Source organism: Diospyros lotus, chromosome 6, assembly GCF_014633365.1.
Source record: "Diospyros lotus cultivar Yz01 chromosome 6, ASM1463336v1, whole genome shotgun sequence".
NCBI lineage: Eukaryota > Viridiplantae > Streptophyta > Magnoliopsida > Ericales > Ebenaceae > Diospyros > Diospyros lotus.
Window position 1 is genome coordinate 5,823,590 of NC_068343.1, and position 24,449 is coordinate 5,848,038.

At 37.9% G+C, this 24,449-nt stretch overlaps 3 protein-coding genes across 3 annotated transcripts; 1 reads left to right on the forward strand and 2 right to left on the reverse strand.

The window, feature by feature from the left end:
- Positions 1-510: 510 nt before the first annotated feature.
- LOC127804168 (transcription factor bHLH93-like) lies at positions 511-2,294 on the forward strand. Its single transcript, XM_052340960.1, has 4 exons — positions 511-1,318; positions 1,421-1,576; positions 1,699-1,866; positions 1,957-2,294. Exons 1-4 carry the CDS (start codon positions 695-697, stop codon positions 2,041-2,043), a joined length of 1,035 nt encoding a protein of 344 aa, XP_052196920.1. The 5' UTR covers positions 511-694; the 3' UTR covers positions 2,044-2,294.
- Positions 2,295-4,257: 1,963 nt separating this feature from the next.
- Positions 4,258-17,370, reverse strand: LOC127804272 (uncharacterized). The gene is made up of 2 exons (XM_052341107.1): positions 15,781-17,370; positions 4,258-5,575 (listed from the first exon to the last, which is right to left on the reverse strand). Exons 1-2 carry the CDS (start codon positions 16,828-16,830, stop codon positions 4,814-4,816), a joined length of 1,812 nt encoding a protein of 603 aa, XP_052197067.1. The 5' UTR covers positions 16,831-17,370; the 3' UTR covers positions 4,258-4,813.
- Positions 17,371-22,955: 5,585 nt separating this feature from the next.
- Positions 22,956-23,969, reverse strand: LOC127803045 (uncharacterized protein At5g65660). Its single transcript, XM_052339051.1, has 2 exons — positions 23,622-23,969; positions 22,956-23,419 (listed from the first exon to the last, which is right to left on the reverse strand). The coding sequence occupies exons 1-2, from the start codon at positions 23,850-23,852 to the stop codon at positions 23,252-23,254; spliced, it is 399 nt and encodes a 132-aa protein (XP_052195011.1). The 5' UTR covers positions 23,853-23,969; the 3' UTR covers positions 22,956-23,251.
- Positions 23,970-24,449: the final 480 nt, after the last annotated feature.

The window sequence follows — 24,449 nt, forward strand, 5'->3', positions numbered from 1 at the left end:
TAACTTTCCTTTTCAAGCATTTAGAAAATGCATCAAATATTTAACACAAAACCCTGATACACATATTCTTGGCTTGGAGACGAAGGAAAGTGAACAAAGACATTAATCAAACCCTACTAATAATCCAAAGATTGGGGCATGGGCACGGTGCCCAAGGCAGTAACACAGAGAGAGAGTAGTGGATTAGCCTTGTTGATGATTTAGCAAGGTATTATATATGGGCTAAGTAAGGTGTACAGATAACCTAATGTATATAGGCTATGATGTTTTGGCTTGATCCTTAGTTGGGTAGAGACATATTTTGTGGGTCAAAGCAATTATATATGGGATTTAAATATTAATCTGTGTGATTAAAGATTTCGGTGAAAAAGGCCTAATAATCTGAGAGAGAGAGAGAGAGAGAGGCAAAAAGCAGATTCCATTTCAATCTTATGCTCTGGGTGCTATTACAAAAAACATGGCATGCCCATATTATACATACTATTCTAATTCTCCGACATTTATTGTTGACAAATCTTTTACGAATGTTTATTATAACCTATTATCCCTCGACTTTATGCATCTCCATGTTCTTAAGCTTCATATCATCTTATCACAGAGAGAGTGAGTCAATATTGTATTTGAGAAGAAGAGAGAGTTCAGCTTTTCATAAAGCTTCCTTCCATTGGGACCCGAGAGAGAGAGAGAGAGAGAGATGGAGGATGGAGAAAATGGTCTCTTAGAAGAGTTGCTAGCTCCGAGAAGAGAGAGCTGGGCCAATTACTTTCCAGCTGGAACACATGAATTCCTCTCAAACGCATGGATCTTTGAATCTTTTGATGAGAGCCATGTTTTCACTGCACCAAATCCCTCATTTTTGGAACTCAATTCGCCCTCAGAGCCCAGTAGTTTCCCGTGCTCTCTCAATGGCCTCTACCCTTTTCTTGATCATGGCTTTCCGTTACCAGACTTCGATTCATCCTCATATAACAACAACAGTACTAGTGGCATTATTGATCCTCCAATTCCAGTTCAAGAAGAGCAACAGTACCTGTCAATGGTGGAAGATGGAGATTACGGATTAATGATTGGGAATGATGGAGATCTCCACTCTTTGGAAGAGAGAATGACTTGCTGTAAAGTTGAGATGGAACCAACTACCACGAATATCCCAGAACTACTCAACAACATGCCTTTAAATGGAGACCAAAAGATTAACGGTAGAGCTAAGAAGGCCGAGAGGCAGCCCTCCAAGAACCTTATGGCAGAGAGAAGAAGAAGAAAACGACTCAATGACCGGCTCTCAATGCTCAGATCAATTGTCCCGAAGATAAGCAAGGTGATGTATCTATTGATTCATTTGTTCAAGATTGACATTTAGTTTGATCGATTGTAATTAAGCTTGTTTTAACAGAGGAATTAATGCTTGAATGATCAGCAGATGGACAGAACAGCCATTCTCGGAGACACCATAGATTACATGAAAGAGCTCATGGAGAAAGTCAAGAGCTTGCAAGAAGAAGATAGAAATGCCACTTTGAATCAAGTCTCCAAGGACCTAAAGCCAAATGAACTGCTAGGCAGGAACTCACCAAAGGTATATACACGTGCACAGACTTCTAACTTAAATTCTAGTTGTCAACGGGATTGCTTGCTTAATCAAGCCATAGTCAAAAACCCAGTTCCTAAAACCCAATTTTGTGCTCCAAAATTGTTCAGTTCGATGTAGAAAGGACGAGCACAGACACCCGGATTGACATTTGTTGTGCAGCAAGGCCAGGACTGTTGCTATCAACAGTCAACACATTGGAAGCCCTCGGCCTCGACCTTCAACAGTGTGTGGTGAGCTGCTTTAATGATTTCTCAATGCGAGCTACTTGTTCAGAGGTATGCGCACACATATGTTTGATCAAATCTTAGTTTGAAAGTTCAAAGTACTTTTAACTAATTAATGTTCCATCCTATTCTGCTAATAAGGGCATAGAGCAGCAAACAACGATAAGTCCCGAGGACATAAAGCAGGCATTGTACAGAAATGCTGGCTATGGAGGTCGGTATCTGTAAGAGGGGCACTGGAAAGATGCTTAAATAAAACTGGGCCAATATTTTTAGAGCCAAAGAAATTTGCAAGCAGCTGTTGCTGCAACAATTGTGTTCTAATTATTGTTGTTTTATCCAATTAGGTAGGTCCATGCTTCTATTATATATTGCAGGGCCTAAAAATGTTAATTGTCTGCCCCAGTTTGGAGTACTGTTGATTAATATTACCAGGGCTTAATTATTCATCCCTCATGCAACAATATGTGCACCCACAAACACACACACATATAAATATATATATATATATATATCTTGGTCCGAATTGGACCAGGCATCTTCGGGCAAATGCGGTGAAAATTTCAATTGGCCCATACTTTTTCACACACGGTGAGACCTGAACGGGATTTCACATCAATAATTGGCTGAAGAATGTTTTGGGGCACACCGCAACAATTATTTTTGGAATGTTTTCGAAATATATTTGTAAGATTTAGTTGTTGCTGTCGATGACTTGGGTAATCATCTTGTCACACTGATACATCAATAATAACATGAATTATAGAGCTTTTACAACACAACTCATTATTAATTAATTGATATGATGTAACAGAAGTATTTTGTAAATACAGGTATTACAGTAAGATTTTTTCTTAGGTCTAGACAAATGCTCCTAGTATGAATGCGTAAATATTGAGAGCTAGTAAAGATTTTTTTAAAGTTGAATGAAGTTACTTTATCGATACTGACATCACATACACCATAAATAGCATATGAAAATAGAGTTTCATTTATAACTATCCACGAACTAATATAGAATGAAGCTCTTGTATCCAACTAATTCTCTCTATTAATTATTTGCAAAGCCAACAATTAATGATAGCCAAGTTTCTCTCATTTTGTCAAAATTAAGAAGAGATCTAAGCAAAATATATATATAGAGAGAGGAAAAGAATATTTTGTACCTCCAAAACCGCTTCTTTCAAATCATTATCATAAGATAAACTTATAAGTGTATCTAATAGAGGTTACATTATTATTTACAAATGGTTAATACATATGGCTTTTCTTCAATAATTAAATGATTTGGCATTTAGTTCTTAATGCGTAAAACATCACGATTTTATATCATAACTATAAAAAAAATTGTTTTAAATTCTTGCCATGACGGAATGTTAGAATGTTTATGAATGCGCAAAGATCTTTTTGTGAGTAACTCATCATATGAATGACTAATTTGTTTAAAAAATATGGTGTTTCATCCCAACATACAAAACGTCAAATTTTTATATATCAATTATTAAGAACTATTACTTTTTAAGTCATTTTCTTGATTTAGAGTAAATATAAGTCGTTGTCTACATTACACAAAGCATCCACATAGAAAATAAAAAGTGTCATAAAAAAGTCACATCAACAAGACATATTACATTAAACTTTATCTTAACAAAAAAAAAGATCAAATTTTCCATAGCTTAAAAAAACCTTAAATTCCAAATACTTAAATCTCTAAATCACTAAACGAAAAAAACGCTAGTTTTTTCTATTCTCAATTACAAAATATAACAAAACTAATATTCATTTTCTCTTTGTTGAACTCAATTCTATCACTCTTTTGTTTATATTCTTTTTTAATATCTCAGGATAAACACTTAAAAGCAACATTTTTTAATAATTGAAATATTAAAATTTTGATATTTTGCACATCAATGATCAAATACTATATTTTCAAATTATTAAGCATGTACGACAAATCAATCAATCTATTCAAATACTATCAATCAATCATCAACATGACATATTATTTGTTAAAAAAGGTACATCCATTCACTCGCTAAGTTCTCTTATGATGAAAACATATACAATAATTTTTAATAATTGAGATACTAAATCATGATATTTTATGCATTAAGAACAAAATTTCATTTTCTTAATTGTTGTGGGAGCACAACACATATTAAGCCTTTATAAATTTATCCTTATCACAAATAGACGATAAGATATTATTGGTTTAAAACATATTGACAGTGTGGAGGAGACAATAATTTCTTAGAGAGAAGAGCTCTCAAACTTCAATAAGTCCCAATTAAACTCATTTAAAATAAAAATAAATATAAAAAATATATAGATACAAGACTTATCTAAAAATTTATTAAAAAAAAAACAAGTAAATAAAGTTAAATGACACGCTACTTAATTTCGGCAGAGAACCTTACCTGGAAAGTTCTCACTTATGTGATCATGAAAAGAATGTCCTTTTTTCCTCTTCCTTATATTGTCCTTAATTAAATGTTTCACTCTCCATGATTGTCCTTTAAGTCTTTCATTCTCTAAGAGCCAAGAATTTAGTACTCAATGGATCAAAAGATCAATGAATGTGGCACACCAAACATTATCCGCGTAAACCAATCTGTTACTATGGCAATTGCTTTACCATTTTCTGCTTTTTCATTCTGTAAAAAGAAAGTGTTTCAAACTCAAATACTGGAGCTAAATTTGTACAATAACTTGGTGACCTACAAATTCACATGATTGCAAACAATCAATATGTACTACAAAAGATGGTAAACAGTTAGTAAAGGCACAAAAGAACCTCTCTTATACCTGTCAATGAAACCATGAAACAGACTGCTAGGCAGAAGTTGCCATATTCTCTTAAACAGCATTTCGAAGGGACAATTGCTGCTGGACTGCATAGCTCAGAGATGACAAGTTAGAAATGGAGCCTCTATGTCTGACCAGAATCTCAATACATGCCGATACAAATTGAACCTAAGAAGAAATTAGTTGTTAGGGTTCATCTTTCATCTTCATAATCTTCCCTCTCAATAGAATCATCATCGGAGTTGGAATATTTGCTGGTGGCAATAGCCTCCAAATGTCGGAATTGATGCATAGCATCCCTTGCTTCAAAAACCAGAGCATTTTTTGCAGCTCTAATAGCATCTGTTTTCTGGACATAACTTGCCTTTCTATTCTCTTTTCCACCTGGAGTGAGTTTGCCTGCCCGAGCAGATGCTGCCCTTCTCTTAGCTTCTCTGCAATGTAACTGATCAATGTATTTCTCATGTAAGGCCCTGTTTTTTATAAGCTTCAGAACTGGGGGGCTCACAAGAGTTGCTCCACCTGAGCTACAGAGTCGTGAAACTGGCTTCTTATGGGCTGACAGAGATTTCTGAGTCCAGATTTTTGAGCATCCAGGTTTTTCTTCTTCGCGCACTGGTGTGGAGATTAATACACCCGGCTCTAAAGGTTGAGCAGTTGGGTCAGAAGTAGATTCAAGAACTGAAAATAAATCAGCTTCATGATCTTGGTCCACATCATAATGCTTTTCTAGTAATTGTCTAACAGTCTTCTGCAAAATATGACTCTTGGGCTTACGGCTAGTTGGCTTCCTGGTCTTTGGCTCTGCAGGTTTGATCAATGTACTTGTGGAAAAGGAGAAAGATGCGGAGTTTGTTCTTGTTGTCCTTGAACTCGAACGATTTTGTGGTTGAGGTGGTGTCAGGTGGTCAGCATGTAATTTATCAAAACAATCCTGTGCAGACTTTCCCGGCACCTTTAACAGGTTTTCATAGGAAGTTAGGAACATTAGCTCAAACCATTGCTGGATACTGTAAAGGCTAACAGACATGAGACCATTTTGGGGAGAAAATTATAACATTGAAAAATTATAAAAGCATCCTGCACATATATGTTACGAGAAGAACATTCCCAGAGTTATTTTTAAATTTTTCTTGTCGCTATTTACTGCTTTCTATTATTTTCACTATTGTAATTCCTAAAATAGTAGTTAATTTCTTTATTTTACTGCTGTAGTTCCTAAAGGAAGGTAGTTGCTGCCATGTGCAAGGAGGTTAGAGAATCCCGAGTTTGTTAGGGGTGTAGGGCCCACCCTAACAGGAGAATCTATCCTCCCAAACGCTGATGTATATCCTCCTAGTCGTACAAGGGGGAAAGCATTATGAAAAATATTAGAATTCTCACGGTTTCTCTCCTCTGTTCTCTCTTATCACTCATTCTTCTCTTTCTCTTTATTTCTATTCTCTGTTTTGGGCTTTTGGGTCCTTCTAATTCATATTGGAATTGGGAGGAAGAATGTTGTCAGGCTTAGGCCGTGACAATCTTGGTATCAGAGCCAGGTTCTCGACCAAAACTGCTAGATTGGTGTGATGGCGGAATGGACCCGCATGAAAAATTTCAAGACACAGTTGCAACTAAGGGTGTTTGCAGTGCGATTTGGCCAGGTCTAAATCATTTTCAACTCGCCAAACCGCTAGTGCGGTTTTTCAACTAAACCAAACCGCGGTCTGGTTTGGTGCGGTTTACAGCAATTTGAAATGCTACTTAAAATTACTAAAAAATATATTTAAAAATGATAAATAAAGACACAAATATTGGTAAATAAAGACAATTAAATGTAAATAAATAGGAGCAAAAAATAAAGACAAAATAGTGTAAAAAATAAATATGATGGGGCTGCCAATTATTAGATTTTTATAATAATAATTTTATTTTTTATTTTCTTGGGCGGTTCGGTTTAAAACCAAACCACAAACCGCGCAGTTTGGACAGAATCCAAACCGTTTTTGACCACCAAAAAAAAAAATCGTTCGGTTCGGTTTAAAACCAAACCGCAAACCGCGCAGTTTGGGCAGAATCCAAACCGTTTTCGACCACCAAAAAAAAAAACCGTTCGGTTCGATTTGGCCAGTTTCTGCAGTGCATCGGTTTTTTTGAACACCCCTAGTTGCAACAAGTCAGCTCAATTGTGTAAAATTTCCAAGGTAGGATTGATCAACTGGAGATTCAAGGGGAAAGAAATCATGAGGCGATAATGGCAATGGATCGCAAGCCGGAAGGTTCGTTGGAAGGAATGGAACAGAGATTGGAGGGGTCCATGGCGAGGCTGCGAGAAGACATGGGGGCGCAGATGCATCAATTTATGCTCATGTTTACTTGCCAAAACACAATAAGAATGGCTCCCAACTTTCCTCCGCATAAAAGGGATGATCCCATACTATTGAGAAATAGAATGAATAGGAAGGAAGGAACCTCAAAGATTGAGGTAGAACTTAAGGAAGGATTGGAGGGATTTATGGGTAGAGAAAGGAATGAGCAACCTCGCGGCCATCCCCCGGGGTTTCCCATGCCCCGGATGGAGATATCGACATTCGAAAGAGCTAACCCCTGGTGGTAGTTAAGGAAATGCGAAAGGTTGTTCAATTGGCACAACATGCCTAGGGGGCAGAGGGTGTCGTTGGCCACTGCTTACTTCAATGAAGCAGTGGATGCCTGGTTTCAAGGGTGCCTTAGTGTGAGGGAGGACTGCACATGGGAAGAGTTCTCTGAAAAATTATATGAGCGATTTGGGGAGAGGAGTACGGTGGATACGATAGAAGAGTTTAATAAGTTCAAGCAAACAAGGAGTGTTGAGACTTATTTACAAAAGTTTGAAGAATTAAGGTCGTTCATGATTTTCCACAACCCTCATTTATCATAAGCTTACTTTGTGTCAAGCTTTTTGAGTGGCCTGAGTGAGGAGTTATGACCAATGGTCAAAATGATGAGACCAAGGACAGTGGAGCAAGTCTCTAAAAGTGCCCAATTACAAGAAATGTTCGTAGAGGCATTGATGAAGAAACAAAGGCAATAACAAAAGGGAACCAAGGGGTGAGGAGTGTAGGTGGATCAAGCTCAGTTCCTTATAGGGAGCAAAGGAGGTTGGTTGGCCTTTGCTTCCAATGTGGTGACAAGTACCATCCTGGGCACCCATGCAAGAGGCAGATTTTGCTGTTGGAAGGGGATGAAGAGGAGGACCTAGAAGAGACAGTAGAAGGAGACGGTGGGGAGGTTAGAGCATAAGACAATGGAGAGATCTCCATACACACATTAAAGGGAGTAGCCAACAACAAAATCATCAGGGTGGAGGGACAATTTAAGGGTAACAATCTTATGATCTTAATAGATAGTGGGAGTACCTACAACTTTCTTGATGAAAGCACGATAAAGAGGCTAAAGTGTCAACTCATAGGGACTCCACCTTTGAGTGTGACAGTGGCTAATGGCCAAAGGGTGTTGAGCAAATCAGCCTGTAATGGCTTTTGTTGGGAGATGCAAGGAGAGAAATTTGAAACAAATTTGAGGCTACTACAGTTGGATGGCTGTGGTGTGGTTTTGCGAGTGGATTGGATGAAAGAGGTTAGCTCCATCAATCTTGATTTTAACTGGATGGAAGTATCTTTTGAGAAAGAGGGAAGGAAGATGACTTTATCAAGAGGAAAGAAGATGGGAACATGCAAGATGATATCAGGGAAGAGAGTGCAGAAGGTGATTAAGGGAAAATAGGGGCAACTGGCACAACTCTTTTCAATTGTGGCAGCTGAGGAGGTACAAGGAGATCTAGCACTAGAAGGGGAGATCTACCTAACTGTTAGTGCACCCCAAGGGATGCCCGATTAGGTACATCACTTAAACCTCCTTAAGGAATTGTTGGTTGAATACAAGGATCTTTTCATTGAACCCCAATCACTCCCTCCTACCTGAATGCATGACCACTCTATTAACCTAAAACCACAAACTGAGCCTGTTAACATCAAAACTTACCATTACCCCCCAATCCAGAAGAATGAAATAGAGAAAATGGTGAGAGAAATGCTTCAACAATCCATCATTAGACCAAGCCAAAATCCCTTTGCTTCCCCCATCCTATTACAACAACAACATATCCAACATTTATCCCACTATGTGGGGTCGGCTACATAAATTCTAGACTTCCATGTATTTCTATCTTTTGTCATATCTTCCCCTATCCTATTGATTAAAAAAAATGATGGAACATGGCAGTTTTGTGTGAATTATCGCCAATTAAATGCTATAACCATCAAAGATAAATTCCCTATTCCCATGGTAGAAGATCTCTTGGATGAACTACACAATGCCCAATTATTTGCTAAGCTTGACCTACACTCGGGTTACTACCAAATTAGGATGAAACCCGAGGATATTCATAAAATAACTTTTAGAACTCACCATGGGCACTTCGAATTCTTAGTGATGTCATTTGGACTCACCAATGCCCCAACCACTTTTCAATCTCTAATGAATAGAATTTTTGAACCCTATCTTTGAAAGTTTATATTAGTATTCTTTGATGACATACTCATTTATAGCCCTTCTTTTGAACAACATCTACTCCATCTTAGAACTACCATTGACATCTTCAGATTCCACCAACTTTTTATTAAGAAATCTAAGTGTGCATTTGGTCAAGGGCAAGTGGAATACTTGGGGCACATTATATCAAAGGGAGGACTGAGTACCAACCCCCGAAAGGTGGAGGCCATGGTGTCGTGTCCAAGGCCAACTTCGGTGAGAGCCTTAAGGGGATTTTTGGGGTTAATAGGATATTATCGCTAATTTGTGAAGAATTATGGGGTAATTAGCAAACCCTTAATCGAATTATTGAAGAAATGAAGTTTTAGTTGGGGCCCAAGGGCAGAGGAGGCATTTGAGAATTTAAAGGGGGCCATGAGCAGGACTTCCAAATTTTAATAAGGCTTTTATCTTGAAAATAGATGCAAGTGGAACAGGGATAGGAGTAGTTCTAGTGCAAGAGGGAAGGCCTCTAGCATTCTTAAGTCAAGTGTTGGGTCCTAAACACTTAGGACTCAACATATATGAGGAGGAGTTCTTAGCAATATTGATGGTTGTAGACAAGTGGAGGCACTACTTGGAAGGGGTAAGATTTATAATCAAAACAGATCATGAGAATTTGAAGTTCCTATTACAACAAAGGCTTCAAACACAACTACAAAGGAAGGGAATGGCCAAACTCATGGAATTGGACTCAATTATACAATACAAGAAGGGGAAGGAGAATTTAGTTGTCGATGCACTTTCAAGGTGCCATGAAGAAGGGAGTTCTGCAGCCATAACAAAAGTGGTACCCCAGTGGTACCGAGAGGTGATTGACAGTTATGAAGGAGACGAGAAGCTGAAACCATTGTTGGAAGGATTGGCGGTAGGGGCCAATGTAGGGGATGGGTATACTTTAAAAAGAGGAATGCTGAGATGCCAGGGAAGAATTGTGATTGGGAATAAGGCAGACCTCAAAAAGAAGATATTTCAGGCCTTACATGAGTCGTCCATGGGGGGGCATTCAAGGGAGCAAAACACTTACTTGAGAGTTAGGCAGATTTTTCATTGGTCAATGATGAAATCAGAGATTAAGGAATTGGTGCAAGCATGTGACATCTGTAAGAGATGTAAGTCAGAAACAGTAGCCTACCCTAGGCTACTGCAACCCTTGCCTATCCCCAAACAAGCTTGGTCAAGTGCATCTATGGACTTTGTGGAAAGATTGCTCAAGTCGAAAGGTAAGGATAGTATCCTAGTAGTGGTGGACAGACTGACTAAGTTTGCCCATTTCATAGGATTAACTCATCCCTACACAGCTCAAGAGGTGGCTAGGGCCTTCTTGGACCGGGTGCCTAAATTGCATGCCTAAGACCATAATTTCAAATAGAGACCGAATTTTTACCAGTATGATGTGGCAGGAATTGATGAGGTCGCTGGGAACAAAACTAAGCATGTCAACTACTCATCACCCTCAAACGGATGGACAAATTGAGAAGGTGAACCAGAGTCTTGAGACTTACCTAAGATGCATTTGCCTATTGCAGCCTAAGGAGTGGCACAAATGGCTGGTCTTGGCCCAATGGTGGTACAATACTTCCCACCACTCCTCCATCAAGATGACTCCATTTGAGGCCTTATTTAGATACAAGCCACATGTTCTGCCTACAGTTGGGGAAGAATCCAATGTAGCGTCAGTAAACGATTATTTGTAGCAAAGGAGAGAAGTGACACAACAGCTGAAGCAAGAGTTGGCTTTAGCTCAAAACCACATGAAACAGTTTGCTGACAGAAGGAGAAGTGAACGAGAGTTTGAGGTGGGAAATAAAGTGTATCTGAGGTTGAGGTACCCTCACCTTAATTCCATCACCTGAGAAAAAGCAACCAAACTCAAGAGTTGGCCATTTCCTATAGAAGCTAAGGTGGGGAAGGTGGCATATCGACTGAGGTTGCCTACAGGGTCACTCATTCACCCTGTATTCCATGTTTCGCTCTTAAAAAAGGCAGTGGGTGGACAATCAGTGAGTGCTGCTCTACCTATCATTCCTATGGAGGCCGACCAAACAATGGAACCCGAAGCTATTTTGGATAGGAGAGTGATATACAAACATGGGACTCCCCTCATTCAAGTGTTGGTTAGGTGGCAGGGAAAACCTTTAGAAGACAGCACTTGAGAGTACCTCCTAGTAGGGGTGTACACGGTTCGATTTGGTCGGTTTTTGACATTTTTAGTACGCCAAACTGCTTGTGCGGTTTTTATCTCAAACCAGACTGCGCGGTCTGGTTTGGTGCGCAGAAACCGCACTGCAAAATGCAGTGCGGTTTCTGCGGTTTGCCCAAAACATCCAAAATATTAATCTACCTATTTTCGTGGCGCGGTTTCACGATTTCATAAATTGTTTTATCAACCATTTAGCTCATGAACCAAAATAAATAAAAGATTGAATATAAACAATCTATTTAAATCTGTTTAAACAGATTAAACAATCTGTCAGCAAACTAAACAATCTGTCAACAAACAATCTGTTTAAACAGATGGTTTGTTTAATTTTGTTTATATACAAGTTTAATACTGTTTACAGTCTCTGTTTACAATCTGTTTAAACAGATTGTTTTGTTTATATACAAACAGATTGTTTATATATAAACATTATGAATATATAAATTGTTTCATAATTTTTAAAATATATTGTTATTATAAACAGGTTATATAAACAATTTATTCTTTCAAAATAAACTGTTTCATAATTTTTTTATTATTACATTATACTTGGGCAGTTCGGTTTAAACCGAACCGAGAAATTCTCAAACTGCAAACCGCACGGTATGAGGATTTCTCAAACCATGCCGGACCAATCCCCTCAAAAAACCGCACGGTGCGGTGCGATTCAGTTCGGTCAGTTTCCGCGGTTTGCCGATTTTTTTGAACACCCAGCCTCCCAGATCTTCTCAAACAATTTTCAAGAGCGGCTAGCCTTCTTAACATTTCTTGAGGACAAGAAAATGATTAAGGCAAGGGGAAATGTCATGAGAAGAACCTTCCCAGAGTTATTTTTAAATTTTTCTTATTGCTATTTACTACTTTCTGTTATTTTCACTACTGTAATTCCTAAGATAGTAGTTAGTTTCCTTATTTTACTGTTGCAATTCGTAGATAGAAGGTAGTTAGTGCCATGTGCAGGGAGGTTAGAGAATCCCGAGTTTGTTAGGGGTGTAGGGCCCACCTTGGCAGAAGAATCTCTCCTCCCAGATGCTGGTGTATATCCTCCTAGTCGTACAAGGGGGAAAGCATTATGAAAAATATCAGAATTCTCACAATTTCTCTCCTCTCTTCTCTGTTCTTCTCTTTGTTCTCACTCATTCTTCTCTCTCTCTCTGTTTCTACTCTCTGTTTTGGGCATTTGGGTCCTTCTAATTCATATCGGAATTGAGAGGAAGAGTGTTGTCGGGCTTAGGCCGTGACAATATGTGTTTTTAAAGTTTCATGTTTGCATTGCCACATTAGCATCTGTTGTGAGATCAAATAGCCATTATTCAGATTTTACATGACAGTATATAGGGTATCCTTTTTCTTTCATGGAGAATTTAAAACGTGAATCATTTTCACACAACTTCCAAAAAGCCATCATGTTTCAAATAGAAGTATCACAATGAGCTCTTTGTTTATAGAATTTCCAATGTTGATGCTCACGAGTCAGGATCATGGTTGTCAAAATAGGGATCATATGCAGCACCAGCAGAGACGTCTTTCAGATCAGATCAATAACTGTAAGATTCTAACAGAGGAAGAATATAGGTGCAATTTTGCACAATATGGTATATACTAAAATATACAAAAAGGGTAAGCCTAAATTATACCCCAAAAAGAAAATGAAGAAGTAGAAATCTGGTGAAAAATAGAAGTATAAATTTTTTTATCAAAAACACAGAAAATACTGTCAACAGCCAGAAGAAGAATAATTGATGTTACAAAAAACACAAGAAAAAGTATAAGAAGACATATTGCTGCTACAGCAGCAGTCTGAAGAAGAAGAAATTCCATTGCTGTTGCTGCAGCAGCCACAGCAACAAAGAAGAAGAAACTGCATGATTCTATGGCTGCTGCAAATTCCCACAGCCAACCAGAAATAATTACGGGCTGTGTGGTTGTTTTCCAAATAGAAAATTGGAATCTGTGTGTGTGTGTGTGTGTGTATGTGAGAGAGAGAGTGAGAGAGAGATTTCTTTTATTCAATGTGTTAATGAATGAAACAGAGATGAATTGGAAAAATTGTGGAAAATAGTAGTTCTATATCTCCAAATTGGTAAGAAAAAATTGAAAACCTCATTCATGAATTCTGCAAGTTCAGTTCAATTCTGAAAATTTTGAAAAATCCAGTTTTCCATTTTCTATTTTGAAATTTTTTGCATTTGAACATGTTTTTGCCAGATAAAATTTACATTTGAACAAGTTTATAGTTTTACATTTTTCTGGAGTAATTTTTTGAAGAACTAGGAGTGTTTCCAACAACTCAACAGAAAATGGTTCAAAGGGATTATATAAAGCTCAGTTAAGGAACATCAGCTTTTTTTTATGCTTGGAATACTCACAATCCTGGTGAAAAATAATAACAATAAATTTATACATTTATTGTGCACCTGTCTATGCAAAATTATTTATCTAACATTTCAACAACTAAATCTATGCCGAATTATTCAAGAGTTCCAAGAACATGATGTACAAATAAGTTGCTACCTGAACACACAAACAAAGTAAAGCTGCGGTCATGGCACTAGCCCAACCAAAAATTTAATCAACAATGCTAGTCACGAAATAAAATTGAAGGCCCCACCACCAACCACCACAAGGTGGGGACTGGAAGGGGGAATGGGAGGTTTAAGATGTGAGCTGCTGGTACCGTGGTAAGGGAAAAATCCAAGAAAACAATACTAAAGAACATAGCCGGCTAGTACTACATCCTGAAGTAAGTATCTCAAGTCCACCTTGGCAAAGCAGGAGTATGAAACTGGGCCTATAAGAGGTAGCCTGCTAGTACTTAGCGTGGCATGCTCTAAAGCTGTTGGGGTAACCAAATTGGATAAACATAGAATTTCTAAATCTTGAAATAAAGTACTAATCAGATCAAATACATACATTTGGTCTAAAGAACAATCTTAAAGTATCCAAATTAATGCCAACCAAAGCCATTTTATGAATAAAATATGACCACAATACTGCACTAGGTAGCTCAGCTCATGGCAACCAATACAGTTACAACTCCACAGGTCTCGAATGCACTAATCTCTAAAAGACTTCAAAGCTTCATTTATTTAAGCTCTAACACAATCATTTCAGCCAGTCAACTATTTTCCAGAGACCTAAGAGAGTAAGAACTTTATCTTTCTGGGATCTTTTCTTCTAATAAATACAATATGAAAAGTGAATATATAACTTCAATGAATCTCTTGACCTAAATAACATTCTGAACCACCACTACGGTGACAGCTGCATTTTCCTGAAGCAGTAAGTTCTAGAAGACTATAAAACTTCATGTTTTTGTCATGTACCACCTAAAATTGAATTTGTAATTTGGGGAAGGGGGAAAGGATGTAACCAAAGCGCACATGCTTAGTGCAGGTTGGCGTGAGTCAGTTAGGCTGTTATGTTTTGGTGGGAACACTCCCATTTGATTGTGGGGAGATCAGTATAAATAAGGACTGATCTCACCGGACGAAAGGCATGAATGAGAAGATCTCTAAGCTCTGACAGTTTTTTGACCTAATTGTTTGAACAACCACTGACTTCACTTCATCAAACTTGGCAGTATAACCAAATTATCCATATCCCTACACGAAGCCACTTTTTCACCTACCACAAAAACACATTACTTTCCAAATAAACCACATCTCACATTACATCATTTAGTCTCATGAGTCTTAAGAGTTAACTTCAATTAGCACTTTTAGACAAAGTCTATGATATTAGAGAAAACTTGGAGCACTACTAAGTGAATATGAGCCAAAAGAGCATTTAAGACTAACTCAGGTAGCATTTGTCAAATACGAAATCTCTGGCCTGGAACTGACATCAAGACCTAAAAGGAAGGAAGCTTGTCGTTATTCCATCCCACTTGATAGTCTACTGAAAAAATCTTGACTACATTACTTAGTCCAATGAGCTGAGAATTAATTTTAAGTAGCACTTTTGCGTGAATGCTTACATAACTATCTTTTAATTTTTTTAGTTCTAGAATTCAATATCTTCTTCTTAGCCAAAGAAAAAAAAAACAACAAACAAACAAAAGAAAAAAAGAATTCAATATCCTCCAAGTTGGTCTTACACGTTTTAAACAAAAATAACAATTATAATCATATAATCACAAACATTGAGTCTATGCCAACTTGCCGAGAACCTCAAGAATCAAGAATGCATTAAGATAACATCACGAGTACAGATCTCCTTTAAGAGTACCTCCCCCAACCCCCCCCAAAAAAAAAAAATCAAAATTAGCTTTTGAGTAATGCATCTCTCTCTCTCTCTCTCTCTCTCTCTCTCTCTCTCTCTTTATGTCAGATAAATTATTAAAATATTAAAAAGAAGAAACAAAGTTATCAAATAACAACAGAACATAAAGAGTAAATAATTACCAGCTTAGCAACCTTCTTCCAGAAATGGGGTGTTGGCTTCACAGCAAAATAAGCTCTCTGCAGAGCCAATTCCTGATCTTTAGTCCAACCTTGACCAATTTCTTGCCCTGCCTGAACTTGACTTCTCTTCCTCTTAACTCCAATTACCTCAATACCTTTATCAATATCTCCCTTCTTCTCCTTTACTCCATCTACAACCAATGAGGATGCCCGATCAGTATGCTTCAACCTCTTTTCCAATTTACCCCCGAACTTTTTACCTGAACTTGGGCAGACTTTAGCTCTTTCCTCAACTAATATATCCTTTTCACCAGAAGCTTCCCTGAAATCACTCTTAATAAACTCATTAGATTTGTCAATGTTAGCCCCATAACTTCGTGTCACCCTCCTCTCCAATTTAACCCCGAGGTGTTTACCTGAATTACCAGCGCAGCATACTTTAATTCTTTCAACATCTGGTAAATTCTCCTTGTCAGAAACATTAACTGAAGCTTTCTTGATAAACCTGCTACCCTTATTATTTTTAGCCTTCTCGACACATTCATCACCATTTGCCCTACCAGAACTACGCGTCACCCTCTTCTCAGTTATAGCCACAACTCCTTTATCTGGATCAGTACGCACTTCAGCGTCATTGAAATTTAATAAACCCTCTCGATCTGACTGATTGGAACTTTTCTCTCCAACAAATTTATCAAGTGAATTAGCCTTACCAGAAAACCTCGGAGATCGTTGGAGACAAACACCAGGAATCAATCTTGCCGAACTTTCCGACCCAGTCTCTAATTTCTCAAACGTCTTCGACCCATATTTCGAATCTTCGCCCTTCTTTGGAACTTTTTCCGGACACCGCCTCTGGGTGTTCTTAAGAGAACAGTTACGCGCCGGGCCGAGGGTTCGAGAATCCGAAAGGACACTGTTAATCCTCGATTTGGTGCCTGGCGTTTTCGGATCTTCTGGTGTTGGACGACTATTTGAAAAAAATCTCGGAGATCTTCGCAGATTAGTGTCGCTGTAGGGCTGTTCCCTGCTGTGATTTCGCTGGGGCATTTTCACAAACACTTGGTCGTTAGTCGTCTCCCTTCACATTGGGAGGGAAACCATTAGGTCCTCAAAGTTCAAATAGTAGTGGGTTCCACGCATACTAGGCTTAATAATGTGCGAAGGCCCAGCATTATGCCTGGCCCAATATCTTTCCCTGGTCACCACTTCAATGTTCTGGTATCTCCAAACTAAACTTTACAAGCCAACCCATTTTAATCTAGCCCAAAAAAAGAAAAGCCAACCTATTTTCATTGTAAAATAATAATAATTATCTTAATTAATAAAAAATATAAAAGAAAACATTTAGTCCATTTTAATTCATTTCAATCTATACCTTAAGTAATGGAATTTTGATCACCAGTTTGGATTTAGGATTTTTTCGTACTGATCTACTTTTCTTGATTTTTATTTAAGTTAAAAATAACAAAAAAAATAAAAAAAAAATTAACTCACATGACATACACTTGGCCCTCCACCTTTGGTATTTGGTTTTTATAACCTCTTGACCTTGCTCTGGCTAGTTTCGATTGAGTAGTTTAAAAGTTGTGTTTTAAATGCTGTGTTGCGTGCTCATGATTACTAACTATTTATATGTGGATGATGTATTTTTAACAAGTTTGATATTTACCCTTATATTAATTAGTTACAATCCCTTCACTTGCAATGATTCTATATCAGTGTCGATTGTCTTAAAATATACTTAGTTTGGAGTTGTTTGTTCTTGAGTGCTTGGTTAGTGGAGGCTTTGGTCCATCATTCCATATGTTATAGGTTTTGTTGGCCTCCTTATTTGTGGGGCCATTGTTAATATGGATTCTTGTTGTTAGGTAACTTAGGTTTATTTATTGGGCTATTTGATATTACCTTATCTTAAATTTATCACAACAATCACCCCTTGTGGGCTTAGTTGGTGCCTATTAATTCTATCTTGTTCAAGCAAAGCAAAACCAAAAAAAAATGAAAAAATACAAAGAAACAGATGTTTCTATTTTTAACATAAGCAAAACACTTGTCCTATATGTGTACTATTAAATAAAATAACTCATAAATAGATAAATTATATATTACATATAAACAAGTGGAAACCCCACCAGGATAACATAAGCACTAGGACGATTGGCTATAAAGATTGATTGCAGGTAAGCGTCACATTCATAAAGATTGTCTTCTTGCACATATATTTAAATATATATATATATGTGTGTGTGTGTATACACATACAAGTTAACAATAAAATGGTGACACTTATCTTACCTAATTTCACAGTTACCTTCTCAACTAGAATCTAGTCTAGCTAATGCAACTAAGATACGTACCATTAACGATTAATTAATGGATTACGAGGAATTTCATTGGGCAGCGTCAACCTCTAACATAATTATAACGCTTCTGCTAATCTGCTTCCTAAGTGGATTAACTTGAAAAAAGAATCCTACCACTTGGCCCCATAGCCCTACTCAGAAAGCAAACAAAAGCATCATGAAGATAAAGAAATTAAGGGCTTTACCAACATACATGATAGATACCTAACTTAATTATATTACAAGGATATCACTAAAGCTCATGTGGTAAAGCTAGCTAGCAAGGCACTTGATGGCAGATTCCTTGTGCCCATATATAGAACCCACTCCATCTGCGTCTACATCACCCTCATCTTTACGTTACAGACACAACAGCGTATACATAATCTTTTATATCATCATTCTCTTCTATCTTGTTGCATATATATATATATATATATATAGGCTTGGCCCAGATGCATTATGCCGCACTAGGTCCAAGTTCTTTATTTATTTTTCCTTATGTTAATTAAAGAGCTTGCAGAAATAGTATGCATGCTTGAGCTCCCGTCTTATACAAGTCGATGTTTTTACTACATCCAAGCGTCGACCAATATGCTAAACATCTTTATAAGTTTATTCACTCTTAAATCTCATTTAAGTGATTAAGTGTCTTATTTGATATTGACAATGGAGCAGAATTGCTTATGCCTTCTCAATATACCAAGGCAAGCATCATCATCACCAGGGTTCCCCCACCCACGGGATGGTCAAGAGTTAATCAATGAGGATGAGTTCCAAAACTTGTCAGAATGCTACGAGCTAGCGCTCACAGTACAGTATCAATTAGTAGACAAAGTCAATGGACACATCTTATGAGCTTGCAGGTCCTCTCCATTTCAGGTGCCACAGAAGTAATGCTAGGTTTTTGGGTTGTTCAAAATTATTGCTAATGCATTAGAAATTTCAGTATAATATAGGTGTCTCGTTCTATTATTTTGTTTATTATTGTCTCAAGGATTGAGTTTGTTTATATTGGACTTGTCTTCGACTTTCTAATCGAAGATATATATGAGTGTCAAAATATAATATTGTATTCCGTGTGTGGGTGTGTGTATAGATGTCATATCATATGATTCTATTAAAAGAATATATTGCTATAATTTGTGGTGATGGAGCAAAAACCTAAGCATATAATTAGCCATTCTACTCCATGATTAACGGTTCGGCTATAAAATAGATTATCACTAGGTATCCTTAAATTAGTGCTCTAATATAGAATTCATATGCACATGCATATATATACCATATAATATTCTAGAATATTACAAAAATAAGCACATAATAATCACCTACACACACACACACACACACAAAGCAATGAGTTTCCTTTTAATTTTTTATTACCAGAATATTATATTAGAGAGTTATGCAGTAATTTAGCTTGGTTTGGATATAGAACCAAAACAGGAAGGTGGGTAAATCCCAAGCTTCGCCCCTCGGTGAGGGGCTGGTTTCTTCTGTCATCATAGTCCAATATTGTTTGTTTTGGGTAAATTCACAAGAGTGATATTTTGGTTTATTTGAGGGCTGAAAATTTGTGGATTATTACTTATGTTCGGTAAATTTATTTCATATATGTTGGATAAATTTATAATATATTTGTTGTCAGAAAAAAGAAAAGGAAATATGGGCCAGGGGATGATAGTACTGGGATAGCACTCGAGAGGGTGTCGTGGAAAGGCGAAGCTGCATGTGTAGAAAGGGCCCTCCCTGTGCTGTGCTTATCGTCCATCCATCTATTCCATAATACGTTTCCAAACCCTACTTTTCACTTCGATCTTTCTCTTTTTCTCTCAACTTTAGAGAGAAAATAATTGTTGATGACAACCTCCTCCATCTTTCTTTCTTCTATCGTTTTACATTTTTTCTGTACAAAAAGGACAAAATGTAATCAGAGATACACTCAGAAAAGCGGGTTCCAGTTGGGAATTTATTAGGTCATGAGGGTGATACGCATTATATTTGTATATGCTTCTTGCTGTGACGCAATGGGGCCCTATGTCCAAGTAGCTAGCTACGTTTGGATATTAATGTATATATCTACTCTACTTCTGGAACGTTTTTTAACTCAGAATTTTCTTTTCATGAAAGAAATGTCAAAGAACTTGGTTTGTTTTTCACATTTTTCACACACAAATGTAGACAACCGTACCCACAAATTTGTGAAAGTACCGACTTTTTTTTTATCAGTAAATAAAATTTTGTAATGATTAAAATAGACTGTACAAATATATTGGGCATCCCAAACAAACAAAGAAGGAATAGAATCAATAGCTAACATTTGATAATTTGAGATGTATCAAAACATAAGGATACAAAGAAAATAAAACTCTGTATACATGTGTTTTGATCTTTTTAAAAATATCTTCAAGAATTGGATGCTAGCATTCAAAAATGAACCGATTTCTCACATTCCAAATGTGATAAAGTGTGCACGCAAAAACCACTTCCTTTGCTTTACTTCGCCATGAGGACCCCCGCCCCTCCTTCTTCAACCACTTCCAAGCACTATGAACAGTGGACATAGAGCGAGTAATGCCCAGCCATGATTTCATGTAATCCTAAATATCAAAACAAAACTGGCATTGAAAGAACAAATAACTGTGAGATTCCTCAATTGAGTTACAAAACACACATCACCGATCAATGTTCAAAAAGGATAACTTGTTTTTCGTTAGAAGCTTGAATTTAACAGCAAGCCACAAAATAAAAGAATGCTTAGGCATGATGCATGAGGCCCAAACTTGCGATGCCCATACCCGAGTAGTACTCCTGGAACGAAAATAATCATAAGCCAAAAAAATATCAATAGTCTGGCCTTCCTCCCAGCTAAAAAGTCTCCGAATGGCAACAACATGCGATCCTTTTTTCTGGCATAAAATATCCCTTAGGGCTACAATTCTCTTTAAAAGAAAGGAATCATCCTTTCTCGATGACCACTCCCAAATTGGAATATGCTGAAGGTAAGAATGATGAATTCAGTAGACCCAACAACATATCTTTTTTTGTATAAATATTCCAAAGAGTCTTAGGAGGCCAAAATTCCACCATTTAATGTCCTTAAACTCGAGGCCTCCTTCAGCTTTGGGCATACATACCTCCTTCCAAGCGACAAGGGGTTGCTTGCTATTCCAAAGGAAAGTCCTGCATAGTCGGGTGACCTTATCAATAACAACAGATGGGACCGGAAGAATTGATGATAACCAAAAGCATGCCACACCTTGAAGAATGGCCCTAATAAGCTCAACCTTACTCGCAAAAGACAAAGAAGAACTGGACCAAGTATTAATATAAGTCTCAATCTTATCCGTAGAAGGCGAAAAAAACATAACCTTCAGCTTATTAGCCACAAGGGAGATACCCAAATATCTAAAAGGTATGAATCTCTTGGGGAAATTGGAAAGAACCAAAATATTATCCAAATCAGGACCTTCAATACCAGCTATAAAAATATTTGACTTAAGCTCGTTAACATGGAGACCTGAACAATCAGTAAACTTACGCAAACCATCCATCAAAATTTTGACAGAAAGAAAAATCCCCCTTAACCATAAGCATTAAATCATTAGCTAAATGTGTAATTCTCAAATGACCACATTTAGGTGGTAATTGAAAGTACCGACTTTTCAGTTGTTGGAAGATTAAATTGTTCGCTAATTGGTGATTGAAGGTCACGGGGCAGTGGAATTTGGGGCGGGGGTCCTAATCAAGGACATAAAAGGAAGTTAGAAACATTAAACAACGAACGATTACGGAACGAGTACGAGGCAGCCAGGGCAGTACCGAGGAGACATGGTGGCGTTTGGTGCAGCAATTGCGAAGCCAGTCTGGCTGATTATGACCGCATCAACCACTAAACACCGTGGCCAATACAACCGTGATGATGGCCGCTTCTTCTTCAATCTTCATCAATCATCAGCTTTCAATGCAGACATCATTCACTGCATATATATATATGGTTTATGCGGGTTGTTGGAATCGAATATTAAAAAGATGTAGTTTTTAATTTTAACTGAAATGGGTGTTTCTGGATTGGAGGAGGATTGGAAATTTAAAGTATTAATTAATGTTTTATATTTAGCGGTGTGGAATGATGAGTAGCTATTGAGTTACTTAACGGTACATATATGGAAGTGTAATTTATGGAACCGAAATGTTGTTCAATGTTTAAATTTAATATTTGTAATGATATTTTATATATTTTATTAATATAATATAGATATATAAAACATTAATTACCTTAAATATTTAAATAACTGCTTGGTATGCTGAAATCGAACCAAAACAAAACAAATGCCAAACCTCTTATCCCTAAAAATATCACGGCCTCTCCAAAAAATATCAAGCCCTCCGACGACGGTGAGTCGGCTGGCTGCATGTGTGATTTAGGGTCTATTGCTGTTTGATTTGATGGTAACTTTGATATTTTATTTTTCTTGTTTTCAAGATTGAAAATTTCTTAGAAATTAGAAACATAACCAAAGAAGCCCAAGTTTGTGTGATTTTGCATTTGATGTTGGGGAAATTTTTTATGTATATGCAGGTAAAAGATACCCTTGCTTTGGGCAGTGACTAATAAGGAACTATGCAGATCAACTTTTGATTTGATTTGATTTGAAGATTGAACTACATCTACATTTGCCAATTCTAAGGCTCTAAAGCAACTTGGAATTCCATAATTAGGTGGTTCATGAACTGGCTGGGTTTGGTTTGGCCTCTATTTTCTTACTCTGTCAGGCAACAACTTTACCAAGGTCTTCAAGTTCAGGAAATTCTACAACCACCCAACTCAAAGATCAGAACTTTATCAATATTCCACATGAACGGAGAGAGGCAATTTTGCGCGTAATTAGAGAAGCAAAACTATCTCTTTCATATTCTACTCATGGATTTCAGGTTTCCTGGTACAATTTTGCTACTCAAGGTCCATATTAATTGACACGAAATTGGTAACATGAAAGAGGAACTAACGGAGAGAAAGAAACCAATGCAGAGATCTCCAGTTCCTGTATTAATGGCAACCAATTCAATATTTTTCACAAGTAACAAAGAAGTGATTTTTACGAGCCGCAAAGATGTTCTTGCTAATACAGGGGCACCGCTATGCGCGGCGGTTTGGGCGGCTTCTGCACCTCCACAATGACGTTGCCCGGCCGCGGCGGCTCACAAGGGCACGGCAGTGCTATGAACCTCGGTATATCATCCCCGGGCATCAACACCGGCAGGCTCTGGCTTTGATTTCGCTTCGAGTCCTGTTTCACAAAAAGGGCAATTAGATTGTTGGGTGATTTATAAGAGACTAATAACATTCCCACTAAAGCCCAACATGGTGTTAGAGCAGAATAGGCTAGTGTGGACTTGGCCGGGGGGTAACTTGATGGGTGAGACCAGGACTGGATCTGAAGAATGAAGCAGAAGAAGATGATGATGATGATGATGATGATGATGAATTACCGCGGGAGGAGGCCTGGGCTTGGAAAGGGAACCGTCGTCGCCAGCGGCCTCAAGATCCCGATCGCCGGAGAAGGAGCGGCGGAGGGAGCGGAGCTTCTCCCAGTGGTAGCAACAGGAGAAGACGCCGCTCAAGCTGAAGATGATGATCAAGAGGAGGGCAGTGCCGAGGGGGAAGCCGAGCGACGGCCGAGATCCGTCCACGTGTGGCGGCGCATAGTATGGACTCTCCATCACTCCTACCGTAACCAAATCTCCCTTCTTCCCTCATGTGAGAGGAAAATGAAAACTCTGGGCTTTCTGGGAAGAGAACAATGGCCGAGAATTCTGAGATTTGGGTGTGAAGAAGAAGGAGCCAAGGCTGGGAATTTATAATAATAATTGACGGTACGCTGGGCGTCCGGGCCATGGTACGGAAATTATTGGTCCGTTCCCTTGCCTTGGTGCGGACAGCTTTGAGCACATTAAGCTTTCAGTAGGCCCCACCCCATCTTGCTTTTATCTTCGTCCGTAGCACGAAACCTGTGCTTCTCTCTTGCCCGTTCAGTTGGGGCAATGGGCACGGAAGTGAAAGCCAGGATTAGGAGCCAGCCCCAGCCGTATCGCTTTATGGGTTTAAGTAATAGGCTAGGTTAGTAAATTTGAACCCAATTCACAAAGCACTGTTACAAGAAGGAACACCATATTGGATTTTGGCCTCTTGGGCTCCTGAAGGACAATACCCACACGCCAGGCATTAACTATGACTAGAATCTGAATTGCGTGATACTAAACCAATGGGCAAGTTCATTATTTGAGATTATCATTTTTGTGAGATTTTTTAAAGTACGT

What these genes read in the sequence shown, in the direction of transcription:
- LOC127804168 (XM_052340960.1), top strand. Translation starts at nt 695, where the DNA reads ATGGAGGATGGAGAAAATGGTCTCTTAGAAGAGTTGCTAGCTCCGAGA. An exon ending in TAGGCAGGAACTCACCAAAG is followed by an intron (nt 1,577 to 1,698) that starts GTATATACACGT and finishes AAAATTGTTCAG; the next exon opens with TTCGATGTAGAAAGGACGAG. An exon ending in TGCGAGCTACTTGTTCAGAG is followed by an intron (nt 1,867 to 1,956) that starts GTATGCGCACAC and finishes TCTGCTAATAAG; the next exon opens with GGCATAGAGCAGCAAACAAC.
- LOC127804272 (XM_052341107.1), bottom strand. Translation starts at nt 16,830, where the DNA reads ATGCCCCAGCGAAATCACAGCAGGGAACAGCCCTACAGCGACACTAAT. An exon ending in GGAAGAAGGTTGCTAAGCTG is followed by an intron (nt 5,576 to 15,780) that starts GTAATTATTTAC and finishes AACCTGTTAAAG; the next exon opens with GTGCCGGGAAAGTCTGCACA.
- LOC127803045 (XM_052339051.1), bottom strand. Translation starts at nt 23,852, where the DNA reads ATGGAGAGTCCATACTATGCGCCGCCACACGTGGACGGATCTCGGCCG. An exon ending in AGCCCAGGCCTCCTCCCGCG is followed by an intron (nt 23,420 to 23,621) that starts GTAATTCATCAT and finishes TTTGTGAAACAG; the next exon opens with GACTCGAAGCGAAATCAAAG.